This window comes from Pelobates fuscus, chromosome 5 (genome assembly GCF_036172605.1).
Source record: "Pelobates fuscus isolate aPelFus1 chromosome 5, aPelFus1.pri, whole genome shotgun sequence".
In the NCBI taxonomy this organism is placed as follows: Eukaryota; Metazoa; Chordata; class Amphibia; order Anura; family Pelobatidae; genus Pelobates; species Pelobates fuscus.
This window is the reverse complement of record NC_086321.1, coordinates 268,156,372-268,173,903: the sequence shown is the minus strand read 5'-3', so window position 1 is coordinate 268,173,903 and position 17,532 is coordinate 268,156,372. Positions and strand designations below refer to the sequence as shown.

Below are 17,532 nucleotides of genomic sequence, written 5' to 3'. Positions count from 1 at the left end.
GCGGTAACAAATTCAAACAATGCCTTGTATGCTGATTGGTTGATCCCTTGTAACATTCCTGTATCCCATCAGGTCCAGAGGGGGCTGTCCCTGGACCTGAGATTTTGCATAAATACCGATCCCTGTGTGCCATTAAAGCCAGTTCTTGTTTGACCTTCAAATCGCAGCCTTGACTCGTTTTGTGGGGGAAAGAGTATCCTAGCTGTATAATAGCTAGTGGGATTGTTCTACATTTGCAGGATTCGTATGGACTACTAGCTGCAGCGGCTCTTCTCACTCTCTACACTGGGATCCAGATTATCCAAGCGGTCCAGCTTCCAGCTAGCCTGGGAGTAACTGTAACAAATACTTTACTTAATCAAATATAACTGTGCCGTCAGGGCACCTATCACACATGAGCTAGGCTGCAATCACCCAAACATATACAAAAATAAAGTTAAAGAAAAGTCTTACTGCAAGCCTTTATATTGCCTTTGATGGCACTATAAATAGTCTGCCTATAATGGCATAATGCTAGCACAAAATAGTGATAATTGTTCCTATACGGGCACCAAAGATATGAACGATATAAGTGTATAGCTCAGGTACTGAGGAGAGTCCATATATAAAAAAAAAAGTGAAGTATAAAAAGTGAAAAAAGTGAAATAACTAAGTGAGATAGAATGACAAAGAACTAAACAACCAATATTAATCGAAAATTTTCAGATAAATATATTTTGTCAGCAATATAAATATTTATAGCAAAGGTTGTTTAGGCATTCCTGATGCAAGCATTTCATCAGAACATTGTTATTCCACTAGGATGAATGACAAAATGCTGGCCAAGTGTCGATTTCTTATCTTTCACTTAAAATTTTCTCTAATGTCCCTGCTAGTACTAACTGCTAGATACAGCACAAATCTAAAGCTAGTCACACACTAGAATCACTAGGTCCAAGCTACCTCCCACTCCAACATAAGTACAGCAAGGGTACACACATGAGGACTCAATAGGTGAGGTCAAAGTGTCTAGAAGAATCCTGCTTGGAAGTATGGTTTTACTGCTCCTCCTTTTTTCCACTCTGTGTGTCACTTCATCTGATCTGTGCATAGAATTAACATTTGCTGGCTGTCTCCTAACCAGTAATCATGCTTTTTTGCTACCTCTTGAGTGGAAAGAAGATCCAGCCCACATAATTGGGCAGACCTCTTGTCTCAGAAATAGAATCTGGGAATTTTTCTGATGACCTGATTGGCTCAAATTCAGCCAAATTGTAGTTTGGTCCCAACTGAATCTCCAAGTTTAATATTTAGTGACTTCATTTTAACCATTCTCATGTGCACTGGTTATTTAGTGAGCTAATTTCTAGAACCCTTTTTTAAGCCATTAAGTCACTTGGCTTACCTGAATCCCTTCCTTCAAATCCTGGTGGCAGTATTGTTCTGTCTATTCTTGCTATTAACCAGCTTCCAATAACCAAACTACGCATCAGTCGCGATAAACAAGAACCAAAACCAACAATCACATTGTAAAAGAAGAAGAAATAATTGAAGTTTTGAAACGCTTTCCTAGAAAAAATAAAATGAAAATAGGTATACATTTTAGAATCACATTATAACAATAAATTAACTGTGTATCTGGAATTATTTAGATAATTATTTAGGTGGTTAATCAAACTATGAATGATTGTAGCTTAAAACATTTTTAATTTTTTAGTATGTTGACAACCTTGGGTCTAAGCTCAGCATCTAGTGCCAGTAATTTTATATCAACGATCATAATGGGTGATATGTAACTTGAGAAAAATGTTTTTTGCAAAATGCAAAATGAAAAATGCAGAAAAAAGTATAATCCTGTTTTTAATGGAACACATTTTTTTTTTTTACAAAATATGTTTTCATGGACAATTAGGCGTACTTCCCAACAATCATGAGGGGAGAATCAGTACAGGGTGGGAGTCTCCAGTGACGTGGCCCAGTGACAAGCTCACCGGCTGGCCCCCAGCCTTCAGGTCCACACAGGGAGTGCTACTAAACTATCCTTGCATAGTCCTAGTGCCAGCTGCATAGTGAAAGTACATCTAATGATGCACCTGCACTGTGCTGCCCAGGGACAGTTTTGGATGTCCACAGATACAGTACACAAGGGAACTAAAGCGGGGCAGTTCGACAGGACCCCGAAATCAGTACTGTCCTGCCAAAAGTGTTCGAAACAGTATGTTTTGTGCTGTATGTTTCTTTAAATATAAACCTTGTTGTCCCTCAAACTAGGGGGCAGTCTGATTGTAGTGTCTGTGAATTTTTTTAATGGCAGTGATAAAAAAAAAGAATCAAGGTGCTTGAAAATTTTTTAGAAACTTTGGCTAATACATTAGATCTGTGAACCTTGCATGGGTTTGTCAGATTTCTGACACTTCTTGCAACTTCTCTGGCATTGGATTTATCTAGTTGGCGGGGTTCCTGATAATTCAATGAACATGCCAGCCTTTTAGACATGTGTATTCAAAAGAAAAAAAGGATTCCTGCATTGGCATTATGATATTGGTATACACTCGATTTATTTTTTGCCAGTGAACAAATACCTGTTATTTAAAGCTAATGGTTTCTGTTCATCTTCATCGGAAATTTTATCCTGCAGGAAGAATATTGCAGCAAGTCGAGTTTGCAAAGTCACCAATATAAAGACGACTGCAAACGGAGCAAACCTAAAAAACAATACACAGAATAGTGTGAAAATCATACACAAAGTAGATTTCTAGTAACTTCAATTTAAAACGTATTTAAAGGCACACTATAAGCACCAAAGCAACCTTAGGTGTCAAACCATTAATAAACAGTTTAACCAAAATTCTTCAGGCTGCACCAGTCAACTCTGCCCTCAAACTTTTATATTCTGAGTCTATTCAGAAAGCCTTGCAATGCGGAATGGCTGACACTCTAAGCCTATCAGTAGGTTCACATTCACATAATGGAGTGAGAAAAATAGTTACGTTTCTTACTTCGTTTTGTGAATGGGGAGTAGCGCCATGTGTTCTGATTGAAGCCTCGGACTAAAATAGAAGTATGGGGGCTGAACTGAACCAGGCTTTGAGGTTAAACCCCTGAAGGTAAGCCAGTGCCAAGGACCTCCTGATAAAGTTGTTATGGTGCCCAGAGTGTTCCTTTAAATTATTTTAATTCTTACATCACTGTTGATATTGCTGCTACCGTGCCTTGTGGTACACTCATACAAACGAACCATTCAAAGATTAGAGATAAAAAAAGATATCAGAGTAGAAAAAAGGGGGAGATGAATTGGGGTCTGTCACACTCAGAGATCATTTGTGAGATAATAAAAGTGAAAAAAAAATCCCCACTTTACACGAGCGCAAAATCAGATTTTCCTTTTAGATTTAAACATGCATATAAAGATCCAGATGAAGGTGCAATTATAGGTGCCGAAATACACGTCAGGTTCCTTGTTATTTATTTAGTTACTTTCATGATGGGCGCACGTTTATGATTTCTTTATTATGTTACTTTGTTTTTTGGGTGATGGAGCCTGGACCTTTTCAGTGACTGTTTCAATAGGCTCCATTACTTATCAATATAGTAGCTACATTTGTCATTGAGAGCTTGCTACTTCATTGCTAAGTATAACTATCATTGTGTTACTTTGTATTAGGGATACAAAAAGTTGATTGAATATACTCAAAAATCGATCATTTTTTTGTTCTTCTAATAACCCTTTACCTTTAGTCTTCTCTATATTTTAATATTAGGAAAGTTTTCTATTTTATACTTCTGTTAAATTATGTACAATTGGTCTACATATAGGTGATTAAGGATATTATCTCAGTCCTCTTAACCGATTATAGGGATTGAGTTTATTTCAATTGAATTTAATTGGGATGTCTGGAGATTTAAGTTATAATAACTTCTATTATATATCCCTCTCTAACAATCTTACTCTCTGTATTTATAGTAATTTGAATTTGTCACTAGGTTAATGCTTGTAATGAAATCATGGGTCATATGATTATCATGTACATTTAATAAATAATCAAATAAGGTTTACGCATATTTTATCTATTGGGGGTTTATAATCACTGACAGGCACACTGTCAGATACATGTACACTGACACACACAGACACACAGACACACACACACACACTAACTGACAGGCACACACTCACTGTCAGTGAATGTGTGTGTATAGCTGTCAGTGTGTGTTTGTGAGTGAATGTGTGTGTCTGTCAAAGTGTCAAATCAGTGAGGATGTATGTCTGTATGTGTGTATCTGTCAGTGAATGTGTGTGTATCGGTGCGTGCCAAATTAGTGAGTGTGTGTGTGTGTGTGTGTGTGTGTAAGTGAGCAGGTGTGTCAAGTGTGCGATTCCTGTTGGTGAAAGTGTGTGTTGGTTGAACAGTTGGTTGAATGATTATGTACCTGTCAGTAAGTATATGTCAGTGCATGTATCAGTGAGGGTGTCTGTCTGGCAGTCAAATGTGTGATGATCTTAAACAGAAAGAAAAGTGTGGCCTTGACAGGAAAAGGTGGGGCACATTTAGATTAATGGGGTGCTCAAGTTTAGTAATGCCTAGGGCAGAACAAAACTAAAATACACCACTGGCAGTCTGTGTATACTGTCTGAATGAGTAGCTTCCACCTTCAAACTATTGCCCACATTTGCCCATTTCTAACATGAAGATACAATTAAGGTACTTGTTCGTGCACTCATTATTTCCTGACTTGACTATTGCAGTCAAAGGTGAGTTTTAAAATTGGAAACAAAAAAAAACATACTACCCCATAGTGGAAATAAAAAATAAAACACCCTCAATAGATAAAATACACATTTACTGACAGACACACACACTCACAACCACACACATTTACTGACATACACACATATTCAATGACAGACAAACACACATTCTTTCATACCCTCACAAATAATATATATTTTTTCATTTTAAATTCAAATCCACCTAACCTCCCTACCTGTCACAGCACAGCCCGAGCCCTGCAGACAGCAAGGCATGGCCGCCCCTTTAAGAGAGAGTTTGAACTCACAGCTTCAGCATCCCAGTCAGGTTCTCTGCCGTGCTGTCCACCAACGGGCTTCAGTTTCTGTTTGCATTTTTCTGCTTCCTGACCACCTTGCCCTGGATTAAGCAGCACTGATCCACCTGCAGCCCTTTTCCAATTAGGGTCAGCTGCACCTAATTAGCAGGCTGTAAAAGCCAGCCCTGCCTGAGACCTATTATCTGGTCATTTTGCCCGTTTGGTTTTTCCTGCTGGTTCTTTGCTTCACTACTGACTGATTTGCTTCTCGTCTGACCCTGCCTTTGGATTACCCCTTAATCTGTACTGTGTTTTGGATTTTGCCTGCTTCCTGTGCCATCTCCTGCAACTGGGCTCCAACTCCTGGTAAACTGTTACATAAGTCCCCTGGTGACTGTTACATAATGACCAGATCGACTACCATGGAGCCCGCGGAGATGATGAATGTCCTGAGTACCCTCACACAGCAAGTGATCCTCCTGTCTCAAACCGTAAGTGAATTGCAGCGTGGCTATGCTGATTTAAAGGGGAACACACACCATGCTCCTGAACCTGATATTGCATTACCTGACAAGTTCACTGGGAAAAGGACTGAACTGCGATCATTTATCACAGCCTGCGAACTGCTCTTCACTTTAAAACCACGCACATACCCCAATGATTATGTGAAAGTTCGCACTACTATTGCCCTGCTGTCGGGTAAACCCCAAACCTGGGCACACCAACTCCTGCACTCAAACAGTCCAATACTGCTCTCATGGGACTCCTTTGCTGCAGCAATGCGTACATTATACAATGACACCCTGAGACCCTCTGCTGCACGCACTGCCCTCCATTCCCTCTGGCAAGGGAGAAGACCAGTGGAGGATTATACTACAGATTTCCGTTAGCTGCTGACACCGGTTATAAGGAGACTGGTCTAATAGAGCAATACAGATTGAGTCTGTCTGAGGCATTAAAAGATGAACTAGCCAGAGTTGGGGTACCCACTTCATTGGAAGATCTGTTCCTTCTGGTCACCCAGCTAGATCGCCGGTTTAGAGAAAGAAAGCAGGAGCAATTTGAAATTGCCCCATCAACGTTCCAAACCTGCTGGTGAGACCTATACCCCTATCCCCACCATGGACACAGAGGAACCCATGCAAATTGGAACACTGAATACCATGCTCACGGTAAATGAAAAAGCCAGAAGGAGAGCCAAAGGCCTTTGCTTCTATTGTGACAAAGGAGGCCACTACTTCAGCTATTGCCAGATACGTCCTCCTCACCCTAAACATAGCCACATGTGGGGACTCTGTGTCACCATGCTAAAAGTCCATCATGGCCTCTTTTTTTGTTCAACTCTGCATGCTACTGGACCACACTACCAAGTGTGGGTCTTGTGGCTACAGGTCGTGCAATGAAGGTGGCGAGGGAGCTGTATTAATCTTGTTCTGCTCCCTCGCATGTTGCTTAGTGATGCCGAAGCCAGATGGAAGTCATATTACAGCTCCTGGCATCACAGCACCTGAAATACACATGGCTACTTGCCTCGAAGGTACATGAGGCTTGCAAGGAATCTGCCTTGGCTTTTCGGGAGCGGCATTTTTTTTCTTCCTCTCCCCTGGAGAGTGCCGGAAGATGCCTTGTTAGCTTCAAAGTAAATACAGAACTGCACACTGCTACATGTACACAATGCTATATACCCAGTCAGACATAATACACACATTGTAAGCAGTGTATTAGTGATTTAGGGAATTTTCCACATCCAATTTGTTTTCTTTTCTTATGTAGCTCATTATATTGGCACTCATCACAAATACACGAGAACAGTCTTACAGACACTACTGCAAAATAGTTTATACTGTAAACTAGAAAAGTAAAGGTCAAAACCTGAGTGAATGAGGATGAGAGATAGTCTTGTGGTCCCTTATCTAATAGTGCATCAATCCAAAATATTACCTATGAATAGCTAAGGCAACACTAAAGCAAGCAGGGGCGTAGCGAGGGGAACAGACACCATGGCAATAACAAGGCATGTAATGCTCTTGCCATATAATGCATATGGTAAGTATATTAGGTGGTATATGAAACTATGTAGAGCTGACATAGCTGAATGATGTGCATGTACCAGTGCAAATAATGCATAGTGTGACATTGTGAGACCAAGCTTAGGTGACTCAGTTACCCGGCAAACCACATGTCGAGTTCCAAATGCAGAGAGAGTGCAGGTACATATTCCATCATACTGCAGACTTTTTATTGGAATAAGCACAACATGACTGTCAGGATTAACACCCAACACACATAACTCAATCAACAACAAGGACAATAGAATAGTATAATAAACAGTATTACTGGGCTTAGAATGGCTAGACTTAACACAGTATAGAAAAGTCAAGCTGAGTCAGTGAGATAGAAAGTAATGTAAATGGATAGACAAGCCAAAGGTCAAGGGCACCAGAATGGAGAATGGCCAAGATACAAGCCAAGGACAGAAAACCCAATAAAATATAAATAAGCAAGTGTGCTTTTGGATAACCACAAAGGCAAAACCACAACATGGCACGATACAAAGGCAAGAAAATGTTTAAATAACCTTAGGAAGGCTGTAATAGGCTTGCTGCACCCACATTACTCGGGGTGATGACACAATCCGAGGGAACAACAGAGGGATGTGAGGCTGTAGAGGTAACATGCCATGCAGGCGCCCTGACAAGGGACAACATTTCAGCCAATATATAATATAATACTTGAGAAAGGCTGTCTTTATTGACTGAAATGTTATCATGTGCCTATCATACAATCATCCTGGCATGAATAAAATCATAGTAAGACAATTCTGGTGGCTATCTTACCATGAAGATGTGAAGTATTATATCAAGGCGTGTCATGTATGTGCTCAATGCAAATACTCACATTTGTTGTCTAGCCACATTGTGGCCTTTTCCTGCCTCTAGCAGTACCCAAAAAAACTATTGCCTATCAATGGACCTTATAGTAGACCTGCCTCCTTCAAAGTGCAATACCATGATTATGGATGTACACCAGGAGCATCTGAGAAGATGAAATGTGTAGGGAGAGGTGAACCTTCAGTGGAGCTATAAATTGCTAGGTGATATTGGTGATTTCAGTGATTTTCTCTATTTTAGTTACATACAATAAATCACCAAGTTTTATATATAAATCAGTACCCTGGACTAATATTTGTTTCCTACATACTTCTAGTAATAGGGGAAATTTAAGACTGCTAAAAACTACTGATATGCATGCCCACAGAACAGTCACTGACTGCACTGTGTGATCTAAACTACCAGGCAACCTGCATTAGAAGGACAGGTCACCAATGGAGACATATAGTAAGGGTATTACTACTTGTTTGTAGTTTCTCTGACTGTCTGCAGCACACTCAGTCCTGGTACATACATTTGATAAGGAAGTTTTTCTGGCATCAGGGGGTGTGGCTATGAAGGCAGTTTTATAGTGCAGAATACTGCAAAAAGATTTATTTTATTAGTACAACTACAAATATTTGAGCATTAAAGTTGTGTTGGTGCGTTGAGTGTTGTTAAGTATTTTTCAGTTGGATCCTGAAGTGATTTGGATAGTTCAAAATAGATTTTTTGGGTTCAAATGTGTTTCTTATGTACTAATACATTCACATATTGTACTATAAAAACTGAGTACTTAATTAAAATTCAATAAACTCTTATATACATAAAAATGAAATGATTTCCAATTGTGCCACAAACAGGGAAATGTCCTTCTTGATTTAAAAATGCCCACTAGATATTTCCATGGATCAACATGCTCTTACCAAACATTAATTATTATATTGTTAATGCAAGCAATAACAACAGGACACAACATGATGTGGACAACTTAATATACTTACCAAGTAATTAGAAGGTCTTTCAGCATATCCCAAAAAATGCCAATCTCTATTGGATAAACAACCAGAAGTACAAAAATGGTTCCAACAAGTATTTGCACGAGATGCATTATTGAGTAACCTATAAAAATGAAAAGAGGAAAATAAATGACTTGCAATAACAATGAACAAACTAAACAGAAATTTAATATCAAAATTATATTTACCCCATAAAATATATGCAACTTGCCAGCTGGAATATCTTGCTATTGCTATCTGTGTATGGAAAAGAGATGAAAGAGTGATATTAAAAAAGTACTATCTGATAATAATAATAATAATAATAATAATAATAATAATAATACTAATATAACTGTGTATTTAACACCTTACATGTCTTAGAAACTTTACTTTAAAATCTTTGCTGTCCTGGGCCTGCTATTTGCCTTTGAGCCCCTGCAGTTCCAATTCTTTCAGGCTTTTCTAGCCCTATTATTCCTGGCTATGTCTGGAGCACTGGGGGCTGGACTTATTCCATGGACATTGCTGTGCTTCACCTGAGACTGATGATTCATCTGCTGGGTATATAAACTGCTCCTCCCTGAGACCAATATTAAGTCTTTGATCCTGGTGTATGTGTTCAGTTCCTGGTTTCTAGTCTCCTGAACTTGTATTCCATACTAACCCCGGCTTCTGACTTCGGCTACACTTCGTTTATCCTGACCTCTCGCATCCCTTGACTTTGGCTACACTTTGTTTATCCTGACCTCTGGCATCCTTTGACTTTGGCTATTCCTCGACTATCCTGCTGTTTGTGACCTTGTCGGTACTGCCTTGGAACACCTTTCCTGCACAGCCCCCGTGCACAGATTCAAGGTCCAGGTGGCTTCTTACTTGGTCACCTTGGACTGTGTCTATCTGCAAGGGTGAGCAAACATATATGTGCTACAGAATCAAACCTCAGGTAAGATCTGAAAAAGATCAGAAAACTATGTCTTAAAATTTTTTAAGAATGCCTGCCAAAAGAAGTAGGCGACGAATTCCAACACACATCACTAAAGGAAAAATTTTACTTCTTCCCCAGATACCTAATTTCGAACAAAATTAAATCGTTCAAAATTATGGTTATAAAAGAGGTAGAAAAAAAAATAAAGAAAATCAATAAATACCAAAAGAATCTATCCGTGGAAGATAAAAAAAAAGCCCTTAAGAACATACAAAAGTATACTAATCTGAGAATTAAACCAGCAGACAAAGGAGGAGGAATAGTGGTTTTTAAAACAAAGAGCAATATATTGAGGAAGCAGAGACAATATTATCCGATTCCTCAAGATACCAAAAACTGCCTCATAACCCTCTTAAAAATATTAGAAATATATAGAGAAAGGATTGGGAATTCTTTATGAGAAGGAACCAGAATACTTGTTTGTAGCTAACCCCAAAATATACGTGTTTTATCACCTACCCAAGGTTCATAAGAATACGGAGAACCCTCCAGGTAGGCCAATCATATCAGGAATCGACTACATTTCAACAAGGATATCTGACTATATTGATACTCTGTTACAACCTATAGTAACCAAAAACCCAACCTACCTTAACCCCTTAAGGGTCAAACTTCTGGAATAAAAGGGAATCATGACATGTCAGACATGTCATGTGTCCTTAAGGGGTTAAAGACACCATTCATGTACTACATATTTTGGAAAACGTACAGTGGAAAGATGGATACACAATGGTAAAGTGTGATGTTACCTCCCTCTACAGCATAATTCCACACAATAAAGGAACTGAAGCAGAAAAACATGTTTAACTAAGTCTAATCTTAAGGAAGAACATATAGCTTTTATTCTAGAAGGAATTTTACTTATTTTAACAAATAGTTTTATTTACAAATCTGCGGCACAGCAATGGGCACCCAGTTTGCCCCAAGTTATGCAAACCTCTTCATGGCCTTTTGGGAAGAGACATATGTTATGCAAGGCCATGATCTTGGTGTCCTATTGCCGTTTTATAGATTACATTTTCTTTATATGGACTGGAGCCTTGGAAGAACTTAATGATTTTATACAGTATCTTAACCTCAATGAATGGGGAATACATCTTACCAGTGCATTTTTTTTAGATTTAAACATCAGCATCCGAGATTCAACAATAGTAACAAAGATTTATTTTTAAGATTTTATTTTCTCACTGTTACATTGAGAAAACAAGTTATCATCACAAACCATGGCTCGACAATGCCCATAGGGGACAATTCCTTAGAATTCAACGAAATTGCAAGGAGGGTTCAGATTACATAAAGCAAGCACGTTATCTGAAAAAGCTATTTTTAGAAAAGAGATATGAAGAGACCGCATTAGAAAGAGATTTGAGGTTGTGGGAAAACAACCACGGAAAAATCTTCTCAGGTATAAACAAAAGAATGAATCGCTTAAAACAAATGAAGTACCCTTTATCTGCAATTACAATGGACAGAATAGACAAATACAAAAAGTAGTTAAGAAACATTGGCACTTATTATGGGATGACCCCATTTTAAATTAAATGTTACCCCCTTTACCAAAAATCACTTACAGAGGAGCAAAAAAATTCAAAAACATTTTAGTAAAGAGTTGTTTAAGCCCCCCAAAAAACTATAATTTTTTACATAACCTCACAGGATTTTATGAATGCGGCTCTTGCCTTCCATGTAGCGAAACAAAAAAGCAGCAGAAGACATTTAGTGGACATAGGGAATATCACCAAAAAAACATATATTATAAAAGATCATCTGACGTGCCACTCCAAAGGAGTCATATATATCCTGAGATGTTCATGCAATTTGCTGTATGTAGGCAGAACCATTAGACCACTTAAGGTCAGAATTGTTGAACAAGAATATATAAAAGGGATAGAAGCACATAGTGTTTCCCTACATTTTAAACGTATGTATAATCAGAACCCAGGTGGCTTGTTTTTTTGTGCAATAAAAGAAGTGGAAAAAGACTAAAGGGGAGGCGATTATGTGAAAAGACTAGGCAGAGAGGAAATTAAGTTTATATTCAATTTTAAAACATAAATTCCATACGGTTTAAACTTCGATTTTGAAGTCTGTCATTTTTAATATAATATAGTATTTATGTTTATAACAGTTTCTACAAGGTACTATATATTTTACCCATCAACCATAATAAATTCACCCTTTTTAAAGAAATTCCCAAACTAATGTATTACAAAAATTCATAGGTTATTATAAAAACCAATAGAAAGCTAGATCCAATTTTATTTTTGGTATTCTTTTTCAAAGTGTTTTACATTTAATATCCTAATAGTTTTTATTATGTGTTATTAAGTATAATCTTCATATGTTCTTTAACCATGTGTCATATTATATGTATTTATATGTTTTAGCATGTTTAATTCAACACGACTCCTTTTTAATAATGTGCTTATATGTGTCACCCTAACATAAATTAATTTTACTAGATCAAATATCTCTCTCTCTCCTAGAGATTTTACCCCTTCTTTATAACATATTGTTCCCTTTCTCATCCCCTCCCTTCTTTTCTCTCCAATTGTATTTGTTGCCGAGCTTTATTATGGACCAATAAGGACATAGAACCGCATATCGACTGGTGGAACGCATCCATGCATTCCAAATTGAAGGAAATAGCCATACAAATTTCAGGTACAGGAAGTAATTACAGTGGAACGCAAGGTTGTGTTCCAATACCAACGAAGGAAACCGGAAGTACGTCAGACGCAAATAGACATTGCGTTCCAACAATGGAACACAAAACCGGAACCGTAAGTTAATCGGTCGAATCTCAAGACACCTGAAAGCGGCAGACACAAACCATTTAAAAGAAGGAAGGACTACAAATCACTTCACAGCAACCGAGGAAGCCTCCCAGAGAGACGAAACGTGTTTTTTTTTATGATTCTTTATTTTGCAATGACAATAGTAATCACATAATGAACAGTGTGGCTTATGCAAAAGCCCAATTGTGGTTCAGTGTTATACATACGAGTAGAAACAGTGGCTCACAATATATTCCATACATGTTACACTTGTTTTGTAGCTGTTCATTGTCATTGTTCTTAGCAAGAAAAGAAAACAAAACGTTGTAAACTTGTTTGGGATTAACAAAACGTGTTTTGCTAACCATAAGGACTTACTACAAATTCTGTAAGAACTTTTTATTCTATTTTTATTGCATTTATGTTTTGTGCACTTTATGGATAATAAAGCACCTTAATCAATACTTGAATTTGTGGTTAAATCAATAAGTTGATGCTAATACACAAGAGGGAGTGGGACCCCCCAAAAAATCCCTATTGCGCTAGTGTTTGTTTTTCTTTTTTTATCTACCTTTAGGACCATACTCCTTAAGGAATTACCATCTACAATTATCTCAAACTGCATGTAAGATACTCCACCTTGTGTATGTTTGTGTTTTGAATTTGTTGGTGTGGGTTAAGGGGACCCCACATAGATGTTAGAGTATCCGATACTGTTTGTAAACTCACTGGGATTTCGATATTTTAACCCCTTCAGGACGGGTGACGGATGAGGTCCGTCATCCTGGGGATACCCTTAACGACGGGTGACGGACCTTGTCCGTCACGCGGTAAAATTAACCCCAGATCGCCGCTATTGCGGCGATCGCGGGGTTAATGGTGCTCCGGTCTGCCTCTGTATTAGAGGCAGACCGGGAGCACCAGATCGGGCTGTCCTAGCACATGTGCCCACTCTGACAGCATGTCAGAGCGAGCACATGTGCTGTGTATACTTACCTTCCACCTCCCTGCACTTCCGGGTTCACGGGTTCAGTGCTGATCCTGCCCCCTGCCTACAGTGATCAAAATACAGATCACAGTATTATACTGTGATCTAATTTGTTTTAACCCCTGAGGATTAATTTTATTTATTTATTAACTCTCAGGGGTTCAATTTATTTAATTCTTTAATTAAAATATTTTATAATGATATATTTTGCTAGCTGGGGTGGGTGGGAGTTATGGGAAAATGGGGAATTTATGGTTAGTGCTGATTACTGCTAGTTAGGGGTTAACGGTAAAAAACAGCTTAGAAAAATGTTAAATCTGTAAAAAAAAAGTTTTAAGAAAGTTTAGGAAAGTTTAAAAAAAAAATAAGCAAAACAAAAGTTTAAAAACTAGTTTAAAAAGTTAAAAAAGTATAAAAAGTTAAAAAATACATTCAAAAATACTCGTTACCACTATACCTGGAACAAACTAGAGAAAAAATGATCCCACGCTTAAGTTCAAAATATGCCTTTTGAATTACCCCTGGGTGTATTCTTTAATAAATAGTATGTGTTTGGGGGGAAGTTTCAATAACCAACCATCTAAACTACTCCAAAATGGAACATGGACACAATGTACAACTTCAAAGTTAGAAAAAAAATGAATGGCTGCGTCTCAAATGTGCCCGTTAAACATCCACATATACCTGGCAAAGGTACATACGGTGGTATTGCTGTACCCAGACCACCCTGTGTAAAGTGTGCCTTCAATTACCGTTTGCAACAATGTTGCAAACGGGTAATTACCTATTCGTGCAGTGTGGTCTTTGTCCTCTGGGTGGCCGCCATTCGGGATACGAACACGTGGCGGCGGCCATCTTAAACTGCCGAACAGCGGTGTTTTGCCGTCGAGTGTCTGGAACTAAAATCGGACACTTGACTAGGCAAACACCGCTGAGACCTCCATACTTCCAGAAATTCGTATAGAAACTACCGAATGACCCGCCGTTCGGTAGAAAGAACCCCACAAACAAGGGAATTTATTCAAACCCTCTCCAGGCTCTATAACACAGGCAATTCGTCTGTTTTCATTCCCTTGTTTGTGACCGACCGCAGGGCCAAAATGCATGGAACTGTTTTCGGATACTTTACCCCTGCGGTCGGTCAATACTTTAAAGTCCCATAACTCCCGAACGCTTTATCCGAATGGGCTGATTTTAAAATATGTTGTTCCTCCAGACTAGGGCTATCTGGAGATATTGGATTTGTGGATGTACCCCAAGTATTTAGGGTACATCCAAAACTTGGGTAAAACTATGTACATGATAAGGGGATTATGATGCTAGAGGAGGGGAGGAGATGTGTGGGAGGTTACTGTTCACAGATTGGATAATGTCTTAAGTGATAGAACCTCCTCCCTTGCATGGGAGAGGGCTTTATAAGGAACTGTGGAATAAAGCTTGTCAGTACTACTCCTGAAACTGTGTGTTGTCCAGTTATTGGGATTGCGATGGGGATATTGCTGTATTACTCTACCTGCTAGAAACCTTGCCTGTGGACTTATCATCACCTTGTTCCTGAGCCTCACTGGGATCTCTAGTGGAGAATAGCTGTGAAAGATCAGCTCTCCGCTACATTGGTTGGCAGCGCTGGGATCCAAACTCACAGAGGAACAAGCGTAAATGGAGTACGGATGGAGATTGATTTTTCTGCGCTAAAACGCTCCACGCTAAAGGACCTCCTAGAGGCAAGGGGTATACAAGCCAGCAATAAGAAGAAAGCAGTACTTGTTACAGAACTCATGGCAGAGTACAGAATGGAGGGCGATTCAGTTCCGGCACAGAGGGAGCCGGGAGGAACACCACAAGGATCGGAATTCCAGAGGCAGGTCCAGTTCAGGCTATCCCTTTATGGGGAAACCCCCCCAGCAGAAATTATTACCAGGACAGTGTCCGAGGTACAAGAATTCATCCTAAGGACACAGGCGACAACAGTTCCAGAACAAAGCTCTGCAAGTAATGTGCCACAGGAAGGTAAGCCTAAAATACCGTACCAGGCTTTTAAAACATATGTGGAGGCAGAGGAAGATATAGACGCTTTCCTGCAAGACTTTGAGAGACTGTGTGCACTGCATAAAATTAACACAGAGGACTGGGTACCTATTTTGGCCGGAAGGTTAACCGGGAGGGCAGCAGAGGCATATCGGACTGTACCTAATGACGAAATAAGGAATTACAGTAAAGTAAAATAAATTATACTCGCCAGGTATGCTATAACACCCGAGGCATACCGGCGGAGATTCCGGGATTTAAAGAAAGCAGAGAAGGACTCGCACGCAGAGTGGGCATGCCGATTACAGAGGGCAGCACTCGGGTGGGTGCAAGCTAGCAAGGCACGTTCTATGGAGGATGTAATACAGATGTTGCTGATGGAGCAGTTCTATGAGGGAGTAACCAGTGAGGTCCAGGAATGGGTAAGGGACAGAAACCCTACTTCCCTCACCGAGGCTGCTAGAAAAGCGGATGACTACCTGGATGCACGCAGGCAACAAAAACCTGCAGCTCCAAAAGCAACCTTTAAAACATTCGGGGGAACCACCTACACCCCAGCTCCACCGAGACCACTACCACCACCACCACCACCCGCTGCACAGCCCCGGTTCCGACAACCCACCGCTGGCCCCTGTCATCACTGCCAGAAGTGGGGACATTATAAAAGGGAATGCCCACAGCTGCGGGACCGTTCCACCTGGATTCGTCCAGGCCCACCTCCACCCCGGGCGGCCGCAGCCCACCACTACCAGGACCTAGTTGCCACCCCATATGGTTCCGCAGTCCCCATTACCACTGTGGAACAATGGGAGGTACTGCACGAGGCAGATCCTGTCCAGGCTAATGTGGACAATCTACGGCACCATCGACAGACCGTATATCTGAATGGTACAGCAGTCCGGGGGTTACGAGATTCGGGAGCCACCATCACTTTGGTACAGAGCCACCTGATTTCAGATCAGGCAAAACTGAACAAAACTGTTGCCGTCCGGGTAGCTGGGGGAGCAGTGTACCGGCTACCTACAGCAAGGGTACATTTACATTGGGGAGCGGGGGCAGGGGAAGTGGAGGTGGGGTTGATGCCGCATTTACCGGCGGAGGTTTTATTGGGGAACGATCTGGGGAGGCTCACTTCTGCTTTTGAGCCCCAGTCGCCCACCACAGGGGAGGTCAACCCTGTAGTCACCCGACAACAGGCCCGCACAAAGGACCACAACACACTGCCGGAGGTCCAGGTAAGCAACCCTACCCCCCCTCTAGAATGTGTCCCCTGAGCTCCACCTAATGAATTTGTAGCTGAAGTTACAACAGACCCCACGCTTCAGGTGTATAGGGACAAGGTTGTCACGGGTCCCCCCGGGGCGGAGGGAGAGAGATTTATCTGGGATAAACAACTTTTGTACAGGGAAACAAGCAAGCAGATTACGGGGTCAGACCCGATAGCGAGGAGACAATTAGTGGTACCGCAGCGGTACCGGGCTGAATTACTCCGGATAGCGCATGATATTCCGCTATCCGGACATCTAGGAGTTAGTCGCACCAGGTACAGACTAACCCAGAGTTTCTTCTGGCCAGGGATTAGCCAGGAAGTACGCAGATATTGCACGACTTGCGATACCTGCCAGAGAGTGGGAAAAAGGGGAGATCGCAGGAAGGCTAAACTTCACCCCTTACCCATAATAGAGGAACCTTTTAGCCGAATAGCGGTGGATCTGATAGGCCCCCTCAATAAAGCTAGCCCGTCAGGAAAAAGGTATATTTTAACGGTATTAGATTATGCCACCAGGTATCCAGAGGCAGTGGCTCTGACCAACATCCACGCTGAAACGGTCGCGGATGCCCTCATGCGGATATT

At 40.4% G+C, this 17,532-nt stretch overlaps 1 protein-coding gene across 2 annotated transcripts in view; it reads right to left on the bottom strand.

Annotated features, from left to right (window-relative positions):
- LOC134611411 (stimulated by retinoic acid gene 6 protein-like) overlaps positions 1–17,532 on the bottom strand; it is a 236,127-nt gene that overhangs the window by 16,225 nt on the left and 202,370 nt on the right. For both annotated transcript variants that reach the window (XM_063455276.1, XM_063455277.1), the window contains exons 14-17: positions 9,106–9,154; positions 8,903–9,020; positions 2,562–2,684; positions 1,385–1,548 (exon numbers count right to left, since the gene is read on the bottom strand). In XM_063455276.1, the coding sequence (XP_063311346.1) occupies positions 1,385–1,548; positions 2,562–2,684; positions 8,903–9,020; positions 9,106–9,154 (454 nt within the window). The remainder of the gene's footprint in view (positions 1–1,384; positions 1,549–2,561; positions 2,685–8,902; positions 9,021–9,105; positions 9,155–17,532) is intronic.